Source organism: Vombatus ursinus, unplaced genomic scaffold, assembly GCF_900497805.2.
Source record: "Vombatus ursinus unplaced genomic scaffold, bare-nosed wombat genome assembly UNPS02014808.1, whole genome shotgun sequence".
Taxonomy (NCBI): domain Eukaryota; kingdom Metazoa; phylum Chordata; class Mammalia; order Diprotodontia; family Vombatidae; genus Vombatus; species Vombatus ursinus.
This window is the reverse complement of record NW_020954586.1, coordinates 4,259,060-4,278,755: the sequence shown is the minus strand read 5'-3', so window position 1 is coordinate 4,278,755 and position 19,696 is coordinate 4,259,060. Positions and strand designations below refer to the sequence as shown.

General features: G+C 43.5%; 1 protein-coding gene across 1 annotated transcript in view; it reads right to left on the bottom strand.

The window, feature by feature from the left end:
- Window positions 1–19,696, bottom strand: part of DIS3L2 (DIS3 like 3'-5' exoribonuclease 2) — a 356,721-nt gene that overhangs the window by 321,975 nt on the left and 15,050 nt on the right. Inside the window, exons 3-4 of the mRNA XM_027875294.1 lie at window positions 5,396–5,533; window positions 4,770–4,927 (exon numbers count right to left, since the gene is read on the bottom strand). Coding sequence (XP_027731095.1) covers window positions 4,770–4,927; window positions 5,396–5,533 — 296 coding nt within the window. The remainder of the gene's footprint in view (window positions 1–4,769; window positions 4,928–5,395; window positions 5,534–19,696) is intronic.

Here is a 19,696-nt window from a genome sequence, read left to right as displayed (position 1 = left end):
TCATTCATGTCTGATTTTTCATGACCTCATCTGGGGTTTCCTTGGCGGAAATACTGGAGCAGTTTGTCATTTCCTTCTCCAGCTCATTTTAGAGATAAGGAAACTGAGGCAGACAGGGTTAAGTGACTTGCCCAGGGTCACACAGCTAGCAGATGTCTGAGGCTGGATTTGAACTTGAGAAGAGGAAGCTTCCTGACTGCAGGCCTGGTAAATGCCCTAACTATAGTTTTACTACACATTTTGCTACATATAGTTCTACTACATATTTTACCGTTGTTTGGCAGGAGCTCTTTATCATGAAATCATGAAAGCATGATTAAAAGAAAAAAAAGATTTTCTTACAAAGCTCACCCACTCTTGAATAGTAACTTAATGCAAAGTCACAGGGATGTTTTTTTTTCCCTTCTCCAAGGAAAGTAAGGTGGAAAATATGCTGCCCCACAAATTTCTGCCCTCTGGGGCCTTCCAACACAGCCTGATCCAACACTGCTTTAATGAAAGATGGCTCCCATCTCTTTCTCTCTCTCTCTCCCACACACACACAAATAAACACAAACATACACACATGTATACACACAGCTACACACACATACACACATGTATACACACAGAGACACATACACACATACACACATACACCCACACTCACACTGCCTGCTGAAACCTGCTCTTCCCCTTTGCTCGTCTTTAACTGCAGCCTGGCCTGAGATAAGATCTATGCTTTAACATCATCCCTTACTCCCCTCTGTTCCACAGCCACATATTCTAAGTAGAAGAGAATTTTTTTTTTCTAAACTCGGCATGTTATTATCTCTATCTCCCACTGCCCACCCCACAACTGAACAATTTCCAAAGAAAAACCAAGCCCTCGTAGACTAAACGCTCAGTCTGGCAAACCAAGCTCCTACCTTGTGAGAGCCCCTCCATCCTGCAGCTGCTCCCCATACCTGGAATGCTCCCCCTCTTCATCTCTGCCTCCTGGTTTCTCTGGCTTCCTCAGATTCCCAACTAAAATCTCACCTCCTGCAGGAACCCTTCCAAATTCCTCTTAACTAGCGCCTTCCCACTTCTGATTGTTTATCCCGAACACAGCTTGTCTGTACAGGTCTGTCGGTCCATTGTCCCCCTTAAACCGTAAGCTCCTTGAGGGCAGACATTGTCTTTTGCCTCTTTTTGCTTCCCCGGCGCTTAGCACAGTGCCTGGTATACAGTAGGTGCTTAATCAATGTTTACTAACCTGGTCTAGATGCAGAAACGTATGTCTCCCTCTACCGTTTAAGCTCCTCAGCTCCTGCGCAGGAGGACCTTCATCCTCACTCTTCTGGAGCCATGATTTGTCACTGCCCTGATCAAAGCTAATTTTTTCTACAATGTTGTCATTATATAAACTGCTCTAGCCCTGCTCATTTCCCTCTGCTCACAGAGGTGTCCATATTGTCATTTCTTATGGCATAAAAAGAGTCTCCATTTATACCATAATCTGCTTAGCTATCCTCCAAATGAAGGGCACCCCTGTATCTTCCAGCGTGGGGCCACAATGAAAAAAGCCACCACAAATATATTTGCGGATCCAGGTCCACTTCCTCTTTCTTTGATCAGTTAGAGTATAAGCAGAGCAGAAGGCTGGCTTGGATGTCGTCCCAAATCACTTTCCAGAATGGCTAGACCAAGTCACCACCTTGACCAGTGCACCAGCTGTGCCTGTTTGCCTGCAGCCCAGCCAGCGCCTCTCAATTCATCAATACATAGTTGTGAAGTAAAACCTGAGACCGGCTTTAATTTGCACTCCTGTAACTCTTAGTGATCTGAAGTTTTGCTTTTTTTTTTTAGGCAATTGGGGTTAAGTGTCTTGCCCAGGGTCACACAGCTAGTAAGTGTCTGAGGTCACATTTGAACTCCAAGGCTGGTGGTCCATCCACTGAGCCACCTAACTGTCCCTTGAAGCATTTTTGTAATGTATAGCTTGGGTTTCTTCCCTTGACAACTACCTATTCATATCCTCTTACCATTTATCAATTGAGAAGTGGCTCTTACCCTTACAAATTTAAATCAGTTTCTTATACCTCTCTTGGATAGGAAATCTTTAACACAGAAACTTGGTCAATGATTTTTCCTAGCTAACCTGTTTCCTTTTTCATTTTAACTGTATTACATTTGTTTATGCAAAAATATTTTCTTTGTATGTGGTCAAAATTGTGATGCCCACCCCTCTGCTACTCATTTATAGTCATGATCCGAAGGGAACAGATTCTTACAGCTGAAACTGTGATTCCATTTAAGACGTGACCTCAAAGCTTGACAATGAACTAAAACAAAGAAGGAGGGGGAAAGTGCTCCAGAGAAACCACGCTCTCCAGTGCTCCTGGAGGAGATAGGACAATGTCCCGGGGCAAGGGGGGAAGATGTCACAATGTACTGAAATCTGAACATGAAAATTAACTAGTGCTCCATGGCTGAGGCCAACATGAAACCTGCTTTGGTCCGATGGCATTAAAATACCTTTCTTCCAGAGCGCCTTTGCTCTTGATTAGAGAGCAAAGAGTCCACACAGCAAGTTTACATTAGGAAGCAGATGGACCCTGTATCTTGGCCTACGAAAATCTTATTTACAGTGTTGTCCATTTCACGCTGTGATCTCATATCTGGAACCAGCTCTTTTCCCCATCTGCAAAGAACAACTGTTCTCATATGTGGATGAGGGAGTGAAGCTCTGGCTGTAAGGTCTCATGATGTCACACTCCAGCAGGAACCACTTACAGACACTTGGGAACGAGACCTACCATATTGATCAGAGCTGATTCACAAGCCAATGAAGGGCCTTTACATTTCCTGGCCTGAGAAGTCTGTGGCGGTGCTCCTGTTCTCTTCCCAGCCCCTGCCGACAACCTCTGTACGTTCAGCCTTCCAGCTGTTTTTCTTAAGGTTTCTTATTTATTTCTTCCTCAGGCGACAATTTCGTCATCTCATGGATACTGCCAGAGTGATCACAGTGGAGAGAGGGTCCCGGCACAGTCCAGGATAAAAAGCACTGGACTTGGCATCAGGAGAAGCCACGGCTTGAATCTCGCCTCTGATACTTACTTCCTTGGGGGATTGTGGGTAATTCCTTCCCCCAGCTGAGCTTCAGTTCCCTTGTTTATAAAAATGGAGATAATATTCATTACCCACCTTAATGGGTCAGTATAAGTGTCCAATGAGATAATGTACACAAAGCAATTTGTAAACTTTACATTGCTATAGAAATGTCAGCTGTTATTTCAAAACAAAAAAATAAGAACAAAAACAAACAAACCTGGGAAAAAGCTAAGGACCTGGCAGGAAGAAACCCAGAATCAATACTAGCCTTCAGGTCAGCCCGCTTCACTTACCAAAAACGCTTTTTCCATCCAAAGACTACAGACCATTAGCCCCCCCTCCCCCAGACACTCAACCATGGATGATTCTGGAGAGGGGAGGAGAAGGGAGGCAGGATGGCACCTGCTGAGTGCCCAGACCTGGAGCTCAGGCCAGGCCCTCATAGGAGGAAGAGGCCCATGGCCATTCCTAAGAAAGACGCAGTGACTGTGGGTGACTCTTCTCTCCCAGGTGAGCTTGGCTGACTAGGGCCCCGATTCACACACAGAAGCAGCAGGAGGCAGATGAGCTTGGCCAACAGAACCCCTATGATGAGCCACAATGTTTTATAAAATAATCTGGGGCATGGATGTCCCCTCCCTGAAAGCATCTGTTGGGCTCCTAGGTGTAGTTACCAAGGATTTCTGCCCAGAAACAAGGCATCTGCCTAATAATGGTGATGAGCTAAGTTACATTTGCAAACGTTACACAAAATCATTTTTTTCCTAAGTGGGGGTATTTCTGAAGTGTTTTTCTCTGCAAAGCTCACAATATGATACAGACACAGTCCAGCACCTGCCTGAGAGACAAACCAAAAGAAAGTCAAGGCTGGACAGTCATTCAGTCTAATCCCCTTACTAACAGAGGAGAACGCAGAGGCTTAGAACAGGGATGTTCTCGCTCCACATCAGCTGGCTAGAACCAGAGCCCACTTCTCACTGCTAGGCCAGGGTTCCTTTCATCCCAGGAGGGAGGTGAGAAGTTCATAAAGGAGATGGTCGCTGCCACATCACAAAGCCCCACTGGTGACCCAGGTCCTGCACTGCAGCCACGGTCACCAAAAGCCACCAGTGTGTGCCAAGTGAGTCCCTTGAGATGACCTCCCCCAGCAAACCCCATGGGCATCTCTGTGCATGGTTCTGGGGTGAGGGGTCAAAAACACTTGAGCTAGACTTGATTTCTGAACCAGCAGTATCAAATTCCCACCTCACATAAGGATCTGTGCAGTCCACATACTGACTCAGGAAACCTACTGCATACGTATGGACTTTGTTAAATATTTCTCAATTATACTTTAATCTGGTTTGGAAAGGTTAGGTCACATGCAGCCTGGGGGCCCTGTGTCTGACATCTTAAGCAGACAAACTCCTTAACACCCTGCTATGTTAAAAGAAATCTTCAGAAAGCAATCCCTAAACTGGTTATATATCTGTGTAATGGCCAGCAAACTCCCCAAACTGAAAGAATGTCCTTCCACTAAGGCAGCTCAAAGCTTCCTCTGGCCAATGTCTGGAGAAAAACCACCCAGCTGCCAGTTCCCTGCTAGCCTCTGAATGGTCACCATCACTATGGCCATTATCGTAAATCATCGTGATTGTTTAATCACCAAACATTTATGATGTTTGCAAAGCATTCTCATGTCATGCTTCACACACCTGAATAAGAGTCCCTCTCTTCAAGCCAGCTGAGACACTCTCCTTCGACATGTAGGCCTCAAATATATTCCTTTTCTTCCCTTGGGAGATTTTGCTCGACATCTTTTTGTCAGCTGGCGATGACCCAGCTCCGGAACAACCAACTGCACGGGATACACCTAGGAACACAAAGCATCACCAATTCCTTTACAAGTCCAAGGTCACTACATTCCCAAAACTCAGATTCTAACCCTTCACACATTCTCATTTTATTTTATGAAGATGAAAATATAAAAAAACAGGCTTGTTTCCCACCATTGTAAAAAATTATGGGCAGGAGCGCCTCAACAAAACCAAAAGTGAACACGCCCACAGATTACACTAGATCTTTAAGGGAAACCATGCTAAGGGTGTTTTGATTCTTACATATGCAATAAACTTTTTAAAATTAGTTATAAACATCTATTACTAAAAGACGTGGTATCACTTCCCAGGAGGAGTATGAAAAATGCTTGTCTTACTATCACAACAAAGGTACCCCGAGTAGAGACGAGGTCCCTGGAAGCCTGTAGCAACCCTCGGTCCCAGGCACATTCTCTGTCCCTCCCCTCCTCCCACCCCCGCCCCGCCTGGACCGCCCTTCCTACCTCTCGGAGTTCCCAGCTGCTTTGGGTGTAACCTGCAGTCCAAATGGCTCATAGCTTCAGCCTCCGAGACGTGCTTCTTCTTCCCCAGGCTGGAAGCAGCGCCGCTACTCGGCTCGGAGGCCTTTCGAGCCCGCCTCCCTGCAACCCAAGATAAAGCCGTCAGCACGGAGTAACACGCCCGCTCTGGGAGGCTCACTCTGCACAAGGTTGCAAAGCTCCTCCAAGGTTCTTAGTTCGGGACCTAAATGTCATTTTTGTCTAATCAGCTATGAGATGACTCGATCTGGAGCTGACTTTTCTTTCAAGACTGACTTTTCCTCTCTCTGTTTCAGGGATGAAGGACTGCTTTGGCCTTCGCCCTTGGTTTGAATGGAAAACTGCTTCAAAAGGGGCAATGAAGAAAAACAAAAGGGGCAGCTAGGTGGCACAGTGGATAGAGCACTGGCCCTGGATTCTGGAAGACCTGAGTTCAAATCCAGTTTCAGATACATAACGCTTACTAGCTGTGTGACCCGCTGGGCCAAAAAAAAAAAATTAAAAACAAGAAAAACAAAACCTACAACATCGTAAGGCACCCAATTTCATCTTTCAGGGGCACAAATGGAAGGGACACATAACCCAGGAAAATGGTCCAAGACCTCCTCCATCCCACTCATCCCCAAACTTAAATCTAGACTCATCTGTCCATAAGCTTAAGAAAGATGATCACAAAAGCAAAGCAGTCTGGAACAATAAATCACCACAGATCTCTGCTTTGCACCCTTTTCTTCCATCCCATCAGCTCAGACCAGCCAGGACAGCAGGACAGCTCCTAAAACTCATGCCAATCTTGTTCCATGGATCAGGTGACCAACATGGGGACAGGGCAGCTGCCCCCTTGGCCTTCCATCTTCCATCACCACTGGCCACTGACCGAGGGTCCAAGCCCATACCTGCAAAGTATGCTGGGGACCAGCTCCCTTTCCCAGAAGACACACCACATTGCCATTCTGAATAGCAGTTTCCACTCCCTCTACACTTCCCACACATACACCCTTCCCAAATGAAATACAATGTGGTTTTTGTTCAAATTCACAATTTTTAAGTTTTAAATAACACAAGAGAAAAGCTACGCATCCTAGAAAAAGGAGATAGTGAAGAGACAATCACCAAGGATGTAGCCAACCTGATGCAGGAAAGGAGAAAATCTGCTGGCCTGAAACCCACAAACCATGGCAGGGATGAAAACAGAGAGAAGTGAGGTTCAGAGGGTTAGCTGGCCTAAGGCCAGAAATAAATATACCACTGGAGGCTGAGTAACAGAGGACAGAAACCAAGGAGGTGACAAGCAACAGGAAAGAAACTCCAAGGTCTGGATGCTCCACTTTTCACTACAAGAATCAATCTGCAGAAACTGAGAGTAAAGGGTACAAAGGCCTTTGGAATGGCAGATTCTACACAGAAGGTTTTTGAGCAGCAGCAAAGACAGGAAGCTGATGGGCAGAAGAAAAGTAAGAGGATACAAGTGAAAAGCAGGGATGGTTGCCAAAGGTATCAGAAAGGTGAGAGACAAAAAGAGAGAAGGAACTAGGGTGAAAAGGGGACACAGAAGAAATAGAAGTTCAAGAAGTTACTCATGTCACCTATGGGAAATGCTCGATTTGCCAGCTTATTAGCCGTAAAAGGGTCAAGTCAAGACAAGCAAGGAAATGAAAGAAGCTGAAGAAGCCAAAACATGACACAAAGTCCAGGAACGTCAAAGACAGAGACAGAGACATGTCCCAGAAATACGGCAGGGAAAGACTAAGTCCAGGAACAAGGAGCACAGAGGAAAGGTCCTCTTCCAAACAAAGACAAAAATACGACAGTTCCTCAGGATTCTTCCTACATGCTTTCCCCACAAGGAAATAAATACTCAACAAAAAAGGTAAATAAATGGAAGAGAGTACCCAAGCCACCCCAACCCAAGCAATGAGCTGTATGGAGAGAAGGCCAATGAATTTTACAAGCCCTTCCTGTCTTAGGAGATGAAGACCTTTGACTGGTGACAGGCCTCTGCCAACTAAGTTAGTCCTGGAGTGCCCAGCATGAACACTGTCACAAGGCCCACGCTCACAATGAATCTCGCTTCAATGGCGCCTTCCAGAAAATGCCCTTCACTGCCGCCATCTGAACATCACCTCAAAGCCACAGGAAGACACAGGCACAGGATTTTGGTAGAAGAGCCACTCTGTACAAAACTAACACACAGAAAAAATAGTTTGTCCCTCCCATCTGCACAGCAGGCACAGGCCCCCAAGGAGCCTTTCAGCTCATTCCCACGGACAGCCCTACGACTTCGAGAGGCTCAACCAAATCTGCAATTTCATCCTGTTGATGAGAAGCTGCCTCCAGTGATCAAGAGCCAACCCACCTACGACTACCCAGTCTGTGTCCCCCATTCCAAGGTGTGTTCTCATTAGTTTAATTCAGGGAGGGAGAAGAGAAAGACTGTAAACCAAGAGCCAAAGTCCTGGAGAGAAAGAGTAAGAGAACCCTTGAGGTGGGCTAATGCTAGCAACAAGCATTATTAGGAGAGGGTGGGATAAGCGGATGTCACGAATTTCAGAGGTTAGGAAGTTTCTAAGATGGACAGAGCAAGGGTCTGGAAGTGACAGTGGAAAGCAAGAAGTATTTGAACATTTCTCCTGATTCAGGAGGCATGGAAGAAGAAAAGGCAGGCATCGTGGAGACTTAAAAGGTTATGGTATTACCAAAGGAGAAGCCAGGTTCCAGTTAGCATAAGGGGATAGAAGCATAAGAGAAACAGACCGAGGAGGAACAGCAATTTGTTGACAGTACAAGAGGTTTTCCAAAAGGCACGATATTAAAGCAGGAGGAGAATGGAGCCAAGGTTAGACCCAATATTAACTGAGCATACTTCAAGATTAATGAAAAATGTACCTGAATATACATCAGTATTTACATTTCTTTAAATTTTCCCCTAAAATTTGAATCCCACTGAAATGCAATCTTCTTTCATATTTTTGCTTGGAAGAGATTCTAGGGAGATGGCAAAGTGAAAGGTTACAGAGGAGCCGACTCCTCAATAATCCCTCAAAAAACAGCAAAAGAAATGCCAAAAGAAGCAAAACTACAAGGAATCCTCAAAAGAAAATGTTTAAAAACACTCAAAAAATGAATGAGCCAAATACAGCTCCAACACAATGAAAAAATATTATGAATTTAAAAGAAACAGTGACAAAAACACCAGAAGAAAAATACCCTGAAACACCACCAAATGCAGCATTAGAAACAACATTAGAAGTTTAAGATAAAGGCAAATGTATAATAAATATACTAAAGGAGACTTCCCATCACATGGCGCACAAGTTGGAGGACTAAACATTGTGTCCAATCTTCATGACCTCTCCAGCCTCTCCAAAAGAGGAATCATACCCAAGAGATAAGGCCATTTTAGCTGCCTCCATGACATAGCTGTCTCCACCGAGAAGCCAAACAAGGTAAAAACTTGATGAATTAACAACAGAGAAGAATCTCTAACCCACTCAGTACCCCCTCCCCCCCCACATTCTAACCGTAGGACTTCACAGGCCAACCTAAGGGCTGGCAAAAGAACTCAGTTCTACAAACCCTTCATCCCAATGCCACGAAAATAAAAATGATAGACGCTCGGTCGGGCCAGGAGAGCAGTACCACCAGCATTCTGTACTATAGCAGAATTCAGCCAGTGAAAGAGGAGAGGGGACCTGGGAGAGGATCTGTGTGTGTGAAGCTGGGTGGTACTCCACTGAGCCTAGCAGCTGGCTGGGGTTAGTTCGGTCCCCCAAGAAGTCACTTAGGGCAGAGACTGAGGCTGAAGAACTATTAACTGCCCAGTATAGGAGGCTAAAATAGCTTTGAGATAGAGCCCCCAAGAAAACTACCATCAAAAGAGAGGGAGTCAGCAAGTGAGCAACAGAGGAAAATACAGCTTGGTCTCCATTAGCATGAATAATGAATCCCCCAAAGTGGTCACTTGAATTCAAAATCATACTACTGAAGTTATAATTATGTAAAATATGGTCATTGGTTCCAGACCAATGGAAATATGTAATGCAGGTTCAAATAATCCATCATTTCCAAGGATTCATCAGTAACATTAATTGGAACCTAGCTAGAAGGAAAAAAATTAATAAAATTATCAAAGATCTTCTCTCTGTTACACTTTCTAAGGGTGAGGTACAACAAAAAGAGAGGGACCAAGGGACAAGATCAACGAGATAATAACATAGAAACCATTTAGAAAGAACCCAAAATAAGCATCCTGACAAGTTTTTAGTGCCTTGATGAATACGGACAAAGAACAAACATTCACAAAAGGCAGAAAAGGAAGACAACTAAAGAAGAGAAGGAGAAAAAGAAATCCTTTCTAGAAAGAGGCACAAAAAATGAAATTCTAACTGATGAACAAAATCAGCTGAATAGTAGGGAGGAAATGGGGATTTTACTTACCTAAATGGGGGGGGGGGGATTAAAGAACCACATAAAAGTGAGAAAGAAAAACTCTAAGACTAAGAGGTAACAAACAAGAAAGGGGCAGAGAAGATTGAGGATCAGGTGAAGAGAGCTGGTGAGAATGGTTTGTTTGTTGATTATGTCTTACAGTCAGGAAAGGATTACAACGAAGGAAAATGTATTCTTAACAAAGAAGAGCAGAGATAAAGTCAAATTTAACTATTATAATGACTGAATTTTTCAATAGAAAAAGCCTTATTGAATGAATTCTAACACACATCCTAACATTTTTACTTGACTATATATTTGTAACAGGTTTTGTTTTCATGCTTTCTCAGCGGAAAGGACAGGAGAGAATGGTGGGGGAAAGAATTCGGAGCTGAAAATAAAATAAAATTGATAAAACAAGAGTCCAGGAAGGTGATCGCGGTGGCCCCACGGACAGGGTAAAAAAGAACTGACCAAATGAGGACAATGGGAATATTCCACCTATAGCAGACTTAGAGGGGGAGATGGCTATTTTCTTCAAATGTGTGAGGGGCTGTCATGTGAAAGAGAAATTAGACCTGTTTTCCATAGCCCCAGAGGGCTGAATGAGCAGTAGATGGCAACTACAGAAAGCCAAAATAGAGCTCAAAGTGAGGAAAAACTCCTTTGCAATTTAGCAGTGTCCAAAAAAAAAAAAAAAACCAAACAGAGTAGGTTACTTCATAAGTCAAGGGGATTCCCTTTCAGATTAAACTGATACAGAGGGCTTCTGGGACCCCATCCATATCTGAGATAACTGCAATTCACACAAGAATTCTAGTAAACATTCAAAAATCTAATACTCTCCTCTCTATGCTCTGTGAACTGTTTCCAAAAACAGTCAATGGTCAATAAGCATTTATTAAATGCCCACTACATACCAGGCACCATGCTATGTACTGCGGATACAAATAGGAAGACAAAAATCCCTGACCTCCAGGAGCTTATGATCTAAAGGGGGAAGACAACAGACAAAAGAACGATGGAAAGGGAGCCAAAGAAGTCCAAAACAAGGGCAGCCAGCTGGGAAATAAAATGACTTAAGTGAAAACTAACTCTGAGCTACTACCTTACACCCATCGGACTAGCGATAAAGAAAAATAGTAAATGGTGGAGGAACTGAGGGAAAAGATACATTAATGTCTTGTTGGCAGAGCTGTTAATTTGTCTACCCCCTCTGGAAAGCAATTTGAAACTATGCCCAAAACAAGTCACTAAATGCTGCAGAGACCAAAGAAAGATAAAAAGAACACACATGTACCAAAAATATCTATAGTAGCTCTTTCTGTAGTAGCAAAGCACTGGAAACTAATGGGATGCCTATCAATCGGAAAATGACTGAAATTATAGTATATGAATGTAACACAATACCACCATGCTACAGGAAATTATGAGGGGGGATAATTTCAGAGAAACCTGGGAAGACTTGTATGAACTGATGCAGAGTGAAGTAAGCAAAATAGGAGAATCATCTCTACAGTAATAACAACACTGTAAAGACATGCTATTTAAAACTTAAGTACTCTGGTCAACACCATGACTAACCACAATTCTAAAGGAACTACGATACAATACAGTACTCACCTCCTGACAGAGAGGTAACAAATTCAACATGCAGGTTGAGAAGTACAAAAATTAATATACAAACTTAATGCCATAACAATCAAAATGTCAACTAAGATAAAGTGTTACTGGAAAATGTAATAGAGGAAAAAACAGACAAGAATATCAAGGATATTCATGAGAAATTTTTAAAAAGAAGTCTTATACTTCCAGATCTCAAATTATACTTCAAAAACCAGTAACTTAACTATATAGAATAAGATAAAAACATAGAAAATAGGGAAAAGAGGTAATCCAGAATTAGAACCAAAGCAACACAGAAGTATATTTAAATCCAAGATCACTAAACATGTTATTCAATAAAAAACTAATAGAATTAGATAACTATGACCAAAAAGAAAAAGTAATTCGATTTAAATTCTAGTCATATACACATCATATAAATTCCAAAAAGATCTTAGACATTTTCTAAAATTAAAAAATTAGAAGAAAATGGAATGACTTCTTTATTATGGTTAGGATAAAATTTAACAAAGAGAAGAAAGTACTAGAAACAAAATAGGTGGTTTGATGATTTNGAGTAATTCGATTTAAATTCTAGTCATATACACACCACAATAAATTCCAAAAAGATCTTAGACATTTTCTAAAATTAAAAAATTAGAAGAACATGGAATGACTTCTTTATTATGGCTAGGATAAAATTTAACAAAGAGAAGAAAGTACTAGAAACAAAATAGGTGGTTTGATGATTTAAAAGTAAAAAGGGGTTGCACAACAAAAAGCAATGCAGAGGCCATCCTGGAGAGGTCCCTCCTCTCCCCTCTAGCTCACCTCATATCACGCAGGTGTTTCCCCCTCTAACTCCTCCCCGTCCTCTTCCCATGTCCCACATGAGGAGGTGGGGGCCCCTTTCCTCATCTAGGCAAGCCCTCTACACGCACCCTTCATTTCACCCCAGCCTCATCCTCTCCAAATTGCCCCCTCCGTCATCCCCACTCTCTTCAATCTTCCGTTGCTCCTTCGTTTCTACCTTCAGACCCATCCCCATATCCCCCTTCTCAGCTAAGCTGTATGAGAAAGTCCATCTACATTCAGTTACCTCCATTCTTTCTTTTCACTCTCTTCTAAACCCTCTACAATCTGACTTCATGATCAACATTTGACTCAAGGTGCTCTCTCCAAAGTCACCAATGATCCTTTAATTTAAAAATCTAATGGACTTTTTTCCATCTTTCTCCCTCTTGACCTCTCTGCAGCCTTTGACACTGTGGATCACTCTCTTCTCTCCAGGTTTTCAAAACACTTCTCTTAGCCCTCCTCCTACCTGACTTTCCTCAGTCTCCTTTTCCGGTTCTTCATCCAGGTCACACTCTCTAAGCAAAGTGTCCCCCAAGGGTCTATCCTGGGCCCTCCTCTCTTCTCCCTCCACACTATCTCACTTCTTGATCTCATCGACTCCTATGGGTTCAGTTAGCATTTCTATGCAAGTGACTCTTAGAACCAGAAGTCCAGCCACAACCTCTGTCCTGAGCTCCAGTCTCACATCACCGCCTACCTTTCGGACTTCTTAAACTAGATATCCCTTAGGCATCTCAAACTCAACATGTCCAAAACAGAACTCATTATCTTTCGCCAAGTGCCCCCTCCATCTTCCACACCTCCCTGTTACTAACAAGGGCACTACCACCCTCCCAGCTGCTCAGGCTCTCAGCCTCAGGTCATTCTTGATTACTCTCTCCCATGCATTCACTCATCCAACCTCTTGTCAAGTCTGGCTGCTTCTACTTTCACAACATCACTCGTACACATCCCCACCTCTCCATCCACACAACCACTCCCCTGGTACAGGTCTCATCGCCTCACACCTGGCCTACAGCAGCAGCCACAAGTCTGCCCCCATTCCTGTCCATCCTCCACTTCCTAAAGCACAGGTCTGACCCGCCAGATCCACACAAACAAAACAAACTCCAGTGGCTTCCTATCGCCTCCAGAATCAAAATCAAAAATGCTCTGTTTGACATTTAACGCCCTCTGCAACCTCACCCCCCCTTTCTATCTGATCACTCTTCTTTGCATACTTTACAGACCAGCCACACACACCTGCTTAGTGATCATCCTTGCCAACAACACCACCCCCCAGCTCTGGGGTTCAGAGATTTTCCTTCCCTCCCCACCCCCACCTACCGGCTTTTTCCAGGTTTCCTTCAAGACTCAGTTTGAATCCCATTTTCTACAGGAGACCTTTCTGCCTCCTCCCATTTCCCCACTGCCAGGATCTTCCCTCTAAGATTACTTTCCATTTATTTCATATACCCCCTGTAGGTGCTTAGTTGTTTGCATGCTGTCCCCCGCATGAGATTGCAGATCCCTTGAGGGCAGGAACTATGTTTTTGCTTTCTTTGTATTCCAAGTGCCGGGCACATAAGTGAGCTCCTAACAAAGGTATTCTATCTGGCAGAACAATAAGCAAAGAAACCATTTTGAGAAAACTCTTACCATAAATATTTCAAGTAAAAGCTTACATCCCAAATCTCTAAGAACTGATAAAATTCGTAAGTATAAGAGACATTCCTTATTAGATAAGTAGCCAAAACATTAAAAACGTAGTTTTTGAAAGAAATGCAAAGCATTCACTTCTTGAAAAATGGTTTAAGTTCTGTAATAATTAGAGAAATGTAAATCAAAACAAGATATTACATCCTCTACATTAGCCATGATATCCAAAAACTTAGAAATTCAATGCAAGCCATGGGTCTGATCTTTCTACCAGTTGCAAAGCATTGGCTATCACCCTGCCCACACTCCTCTAAGACACATCTGTAAAGGAGAGTAGAAGAGATGCTGCAAAATCTCACTGAAATCCAAAGACACTACACGGATGGCATTCCCTTTTTCTACCAGCCTAGCAGCCATGTGACAAAAGGAAATAAGGGCAGACAGGCATGATAATTCAAATGGAAAGATGGGGAGAAAGGTTCCTCCAACGTCCAACAAGCTGTTCGGTGCCACTCTTGCCACCAACCTTCTTCCTCAGCCAATCCAAAAAGCATTTATTGAGCCCCTACTGTGTACCAAACACTGTGTTAGGCATCAAACAGAAACAGACTCTGAACAGACTGACTTCAAATCTGCTGGAGACTGCTGATTGACCTCACTGCTCCCGGAGAGTCCCTCCAGTCCGCAAACTGACAAATCTGTCAGATCAAACCCAGGCTAGTAAGGCCTGGGGCTTGGGAAAGGACAGACAGCTCCTACAGCCTCCTCATGGCCCAACACTGGGCAGGACACTGAGGAGATCCAACACTCACCCTGTTAAATACTGTGGGAAACTTTTAAAAGCAAGAAATCATCTTCCTTAATCTACTCTAAACCATCTAAACTAGGGCTGTGGGAAAGAGGAAAAACAGAAGCTTCAGACATTCCTCAAGGAAAAGATATCTCCTTCTAGGGAGGTCGAAACAAAAATGATCCCTGGAAGAACTTGAGTGTAAAAATTCCTATTTATTTCTGACTAACTTGGCAGGAACAGAAAGATTTCTTTACAAGAACCAGAGGCTCTTTCCTCATGGTTATAACCGGGCAAGCTATCTGTCATCTAATCAGTCAGGGATTCAAGCACAGCGCTTTGCACATAGGAAGCATTTAATAAATCCTTTATGAATTCATTCACTCCATTCATTTAGCTAAGACAGGAGAAGATAATGCCCCCTCCCTGTCTCTCCTAGAAGGAATTCCAATTGATGCGAGCTGCTATTGTTCAGGACTACGGTCTGGGTTCCAATTCATGAAAGGTGTGAATTTGCAGGGTCAACAGCCCCTATCCCCACGGCCCCTTGTCTGGGGCCTTCTCCTTTAAACTGGCTTCCTGACTTTTCAGCGCACTGAACAAGAGAGTGTGGCAGGGAGAGTGTGGGCAGAAAGGCCAAAGGCAAAGAGACCTTAGAGAGGGGACACTGTGAGTGGAGAAAGTCATATGGCAGAGAGCTGAGGATGAGTAGGTGACAAGGAAGTGAATGCAGCAAGCATCAGAAACTGAAGAGCAAGCTTCCCATAGCCCCTACAACGTGCCACATGCTGTGCTAAGTACTTCTGACTCCATCCTTACTAAGATGGCTAGAACGAAATGTGACAAGCATCTTCTCAAGCATCATGGCTATTACGTCCCCTATAAAAGACCCATGTCATCACAGTGCTCCCAATACTGGGGTACATGCACCCCATCAGGGGTGTGAGGGGATCCACTGGGGTATGGTAATAAAATAGTGGAACTTAAAGCTTCATCTCTTTTAATCTAAAAAATAAGAAAGAAACTAAGCTTCCCTAGACACACTGCCACTATCATCGTCACTCAATCCATATATCAGTCACGTCACCTAAGATATGCAAAGCATCCTGAAAGAAGTTGACAGTGATGCCTTCACTCATTCACTCACTCTCAGATTTCTTTTCAATATATTGTTGGGTTTTACTGAATTTTTCTCTTTTTTCTTTTTTCTTTCAAAAAAATTCTTGTCATAATGGATGGCTCTCTGGGAGAGGAGGGAAAATGAGAGGGATAATCTAAAAGGAAAAATCTAAAAGACATAAAAACAAAAGATAGCAAGACAAAGCTACTTTTAAAAGCAAGACACACTTTCTTAAACATGACCACTGTGTGTGGATTTGTTTTACATAACTACGCTTATTTACAAGAGGTTTTTTTTCTTTCAGTTTTTAATAAGAAGGAAGAGGAGGAGGGGGGAATGGTTAGCAATCATCATGCCAAAAATGCATTGAGATTCTAGGAATATCAGTGGAAGCAGTTAAAGGAGAATTCATGCATTGGAGGAAAATATGATAGAGGGCACAGTCAAGACACAAAAACAAGCACAGAAGACAAACTAGCTGAAAAAGCCTAGGAAGCAGCATGGATAACAGTGATAGATTCTGGAGACAGCTCAAGAAAATGGAACTTCAGAATTGTTGAAGTTAAAAAAACAACTCAAAAACTATAAAGAACCTGTGCACTCTACATCGTTTCAGGAAAACACACACAAACCTCCCAGAAGCATCCAAAACTCCAAACAAAAAGAATTCACAGAGAGGCAGCACTGAGAAGAGAATAAACAGCTGCCCACAGAGTCAGAAACACCTGGGTTCAAGTCCGGCGTCTGACTGTGGGATCGTGGACTGGTCACTTCCCTCTCAGTGTCCCAGGTAAAATCTCTAAGATTTGATGTTGCAGAATAGTCCCTGACCCCTTGCTACATGGCACTTTGTCACTAGGATCTCCCTACACCAATGAAATCACAGGTTGGAAAATATTTTTCGCAAAACCCCACAGAAAGGAGAAGCTCAAATTTCAATCCACCCAGACACAGCAGTATCAGACTAAACAACGAATACACTAAAGTACAAATCCTTCAAGCGGCCAAAAGGAAAAAGACATCATTATTAGAGTCTGCGCAAAGAGCACTAGATTTGGAGTCAAAGGATCTTACCTGTGACCCCGGGCAAGTCACGTGCACACATACATGTAACAACAGGACGACTTTTTCTTAACATGATAAAAATTATCAAAATTATCTATCTGAAATCAAGAGTTATCATTCTACAGAATGGAATTCAGGCTTGGAAGGGACCTCCACAGCCTCAGAGTATGCCCAATCCCCAACCAAGGATGCCCCAAACAAGCCCACTGAGCTTGAATCCAAGCAACGAGCCAGTCCAGCTCCAATTCTTAGGAGTCCTTCCTGATCAAGCCTACACTAGCTTCTCTGCAACTTTTCCCCACTGCTAGTTCTGCCCACAGAACCAATCTAATGGCTTTTCCACATAACAGCCCTTCAGAGACTTGACCCCAAATCTTTTCATGGTAAACATCCCCCACTTCTTCTATCCCACCCTAACATGACCCAAAATCAAGACCATTCCCCAGCTCCCCTCTGAATACTGAAGGCAGCCCAAGATCCCAATAACTTTTAGCTGCCATATTACTCTACTCACTCATGCTAAGGTGGCAGCCCACTAAGACACCCCTGATTGATCTTCTTCAGACAAACTAGCTCCCCTATCTTCCACTTGTGAAGTTGATTTCTTGATTCCAAGTATTTGTCCTCCCAGTATCTATCCTTACTGAATGTCATCTCATCCCAACATGCCACCCTATAACCTTCTGGTGCTTCCTGGGTCTCCTGTAGTTATCAGCTGTCCTTCCCGGCTGTGGGTCCTCTTCAGACTGGACGAAGGTGAACTCTATTTAAGGCAGAGCTCCCCCGGTGTCCCCATAATAATTGGACATTGTTCTAGAAATGTCAGCGATGACAATAAGAGCTATAAAAATTTTAGGGAATAAGCACTGGTTAAGAAGAGCTTTAGCAAATCTCTCTATTTGTAGAAGTTATCAAACCATCAATAATAAGTGCCTGCTATGTGCCAGGCCCTGGGATACAAAGACAAAATCAAAGAATCCTTGCTTTCAGGGGCCTGCATTCTAACAGGAGAGACGTGCCCAAAGCAAACACAAGGTAACCCAGCTCGGGAGGGGACGGAAAAAGGCTTCCTATAGAAGAAGGGAACGTGAACGGAGTCTCAAAAGAAGCCTCGGGTGTGGGCCTGGGACCAGCCACTGAACGGGCAAAGAGAAGAGATAAGAGGGTCGTGTTGAAGACACTAGAAATGTGACTGCCCTACAGAGGACAGGAAGGCATTCATCCAGAAGAAACCTGGAAAAGGCGGCAAGGTCTGGCTGGGAACACCAAATCAACAAGTCTCTATTAGATCCCAGAAGTAATGGAGAGCCTCTGGAATTTAGGGGGGTTGTGACATCATCAAACTCCTGCTTTAGGAAAAATCCCTTTGTCAGCTGTGTGAATGATGGCTCAAGGCAGGGACACACCTCGAAGGCCATTAGAACAGTCAAGCATGAGCCATGTGAGGAAGTGTGAACTGACCTGAACTGAGGGCTGGGCGAGTAGAGAGAAAAGAACTCAAGCAAGAGACACTGTAGATACAGAAAAGGATCTGACGCCTAATGACACCCATGTGGGATGCCCAAGTGAGGAGGCAAGGATGGTGGCATCCTCCTATGGGGGGTCGAGGGAGAGTGAGAATGTATCTTCTTTTGGAAACACTGAGCTCCAGATGCCTGCAGGGCACCCAATTCTAAACCTCAGTGAGGTGGCTGGTGATGGGAGGTTAGAGCTCAGGGGAAAGTCTGGGGCTACAGACAGAGATCTGGGAGTCGGTCGTCTGTGCAGCAATGATTACAAAACTCAGAGGACGCCAGGGGATTGATGGGGGGAAAAAGAAGAGGCACACCTTTAGTGAACAGGCATGGCATCAATCAAGAACAAGCAAATGAGACTGAGAAAGAGCAAATATGTAAAAGCAGAAACAAGAAAAAAGAGCGGCACCAAAATCCAGAGAGAAGAAACCATACAGGATAAAAGAGTTCTCCATCAGAAGGTTTGGGTGGGTTCCTTTGTTGCAAGGGAGGGTAGTATTGGGGTTGGTAGATTATCAGCAAATGAATGCAGTGATAAAAACAAAAGGCATTAATAAAACATGCTCTAAAGGAAAATGATTCAAACCAATTCATTCATGCATCACGCATTTATTAAGCACCTGCTATATGCCAAGCCTTCTCAAAGAACTAGGATACAAAGATAAAACAAAACAGACCCTGTCCTCAAGGAGCTTACTTCTATTATTCTACATACAAACAATATTTGCATATAAAATTAAGTGCAAAATACATACAGGGTAATTTCTGAGGAGAGGATGCTAGCAACTTGAGGAATGAGGACAGGCTTCCTATCAATCAATCAGCAAGCATTTATTAAATACTTACTATTTGTCCGGCACAATGTCCCCAATGTACTTGGGGACACAAGTACAAAGAATGAAACAATCCCTACTCACGTTCTAATGGAGAAGAGACAACAAATCCATATATGAGCACGTATAACATCAGGTGACTAAACACAAATGCATACAAGGCAGCAGACCTTGGCAAGGTCATTTGGAAGGAGGGCCCCGGTAGTGGGGAGAATCAGGAAAGACACCCAGCCCAAGGGACTCGAAGCAGTGGAAGTGGAAGGGCCGCATCTCGTCACATGGAGAAACAGCAGAAAGGCAGAAAGAAACGGCAAGATTTAGCAACCCTTGATAGGGAATACAGGGTGAAGAAAAGCGAGGAGCCTCTTCATTCTGAGATTACAAATCTGGGAGGTTACAAGGACGGCCATGGCT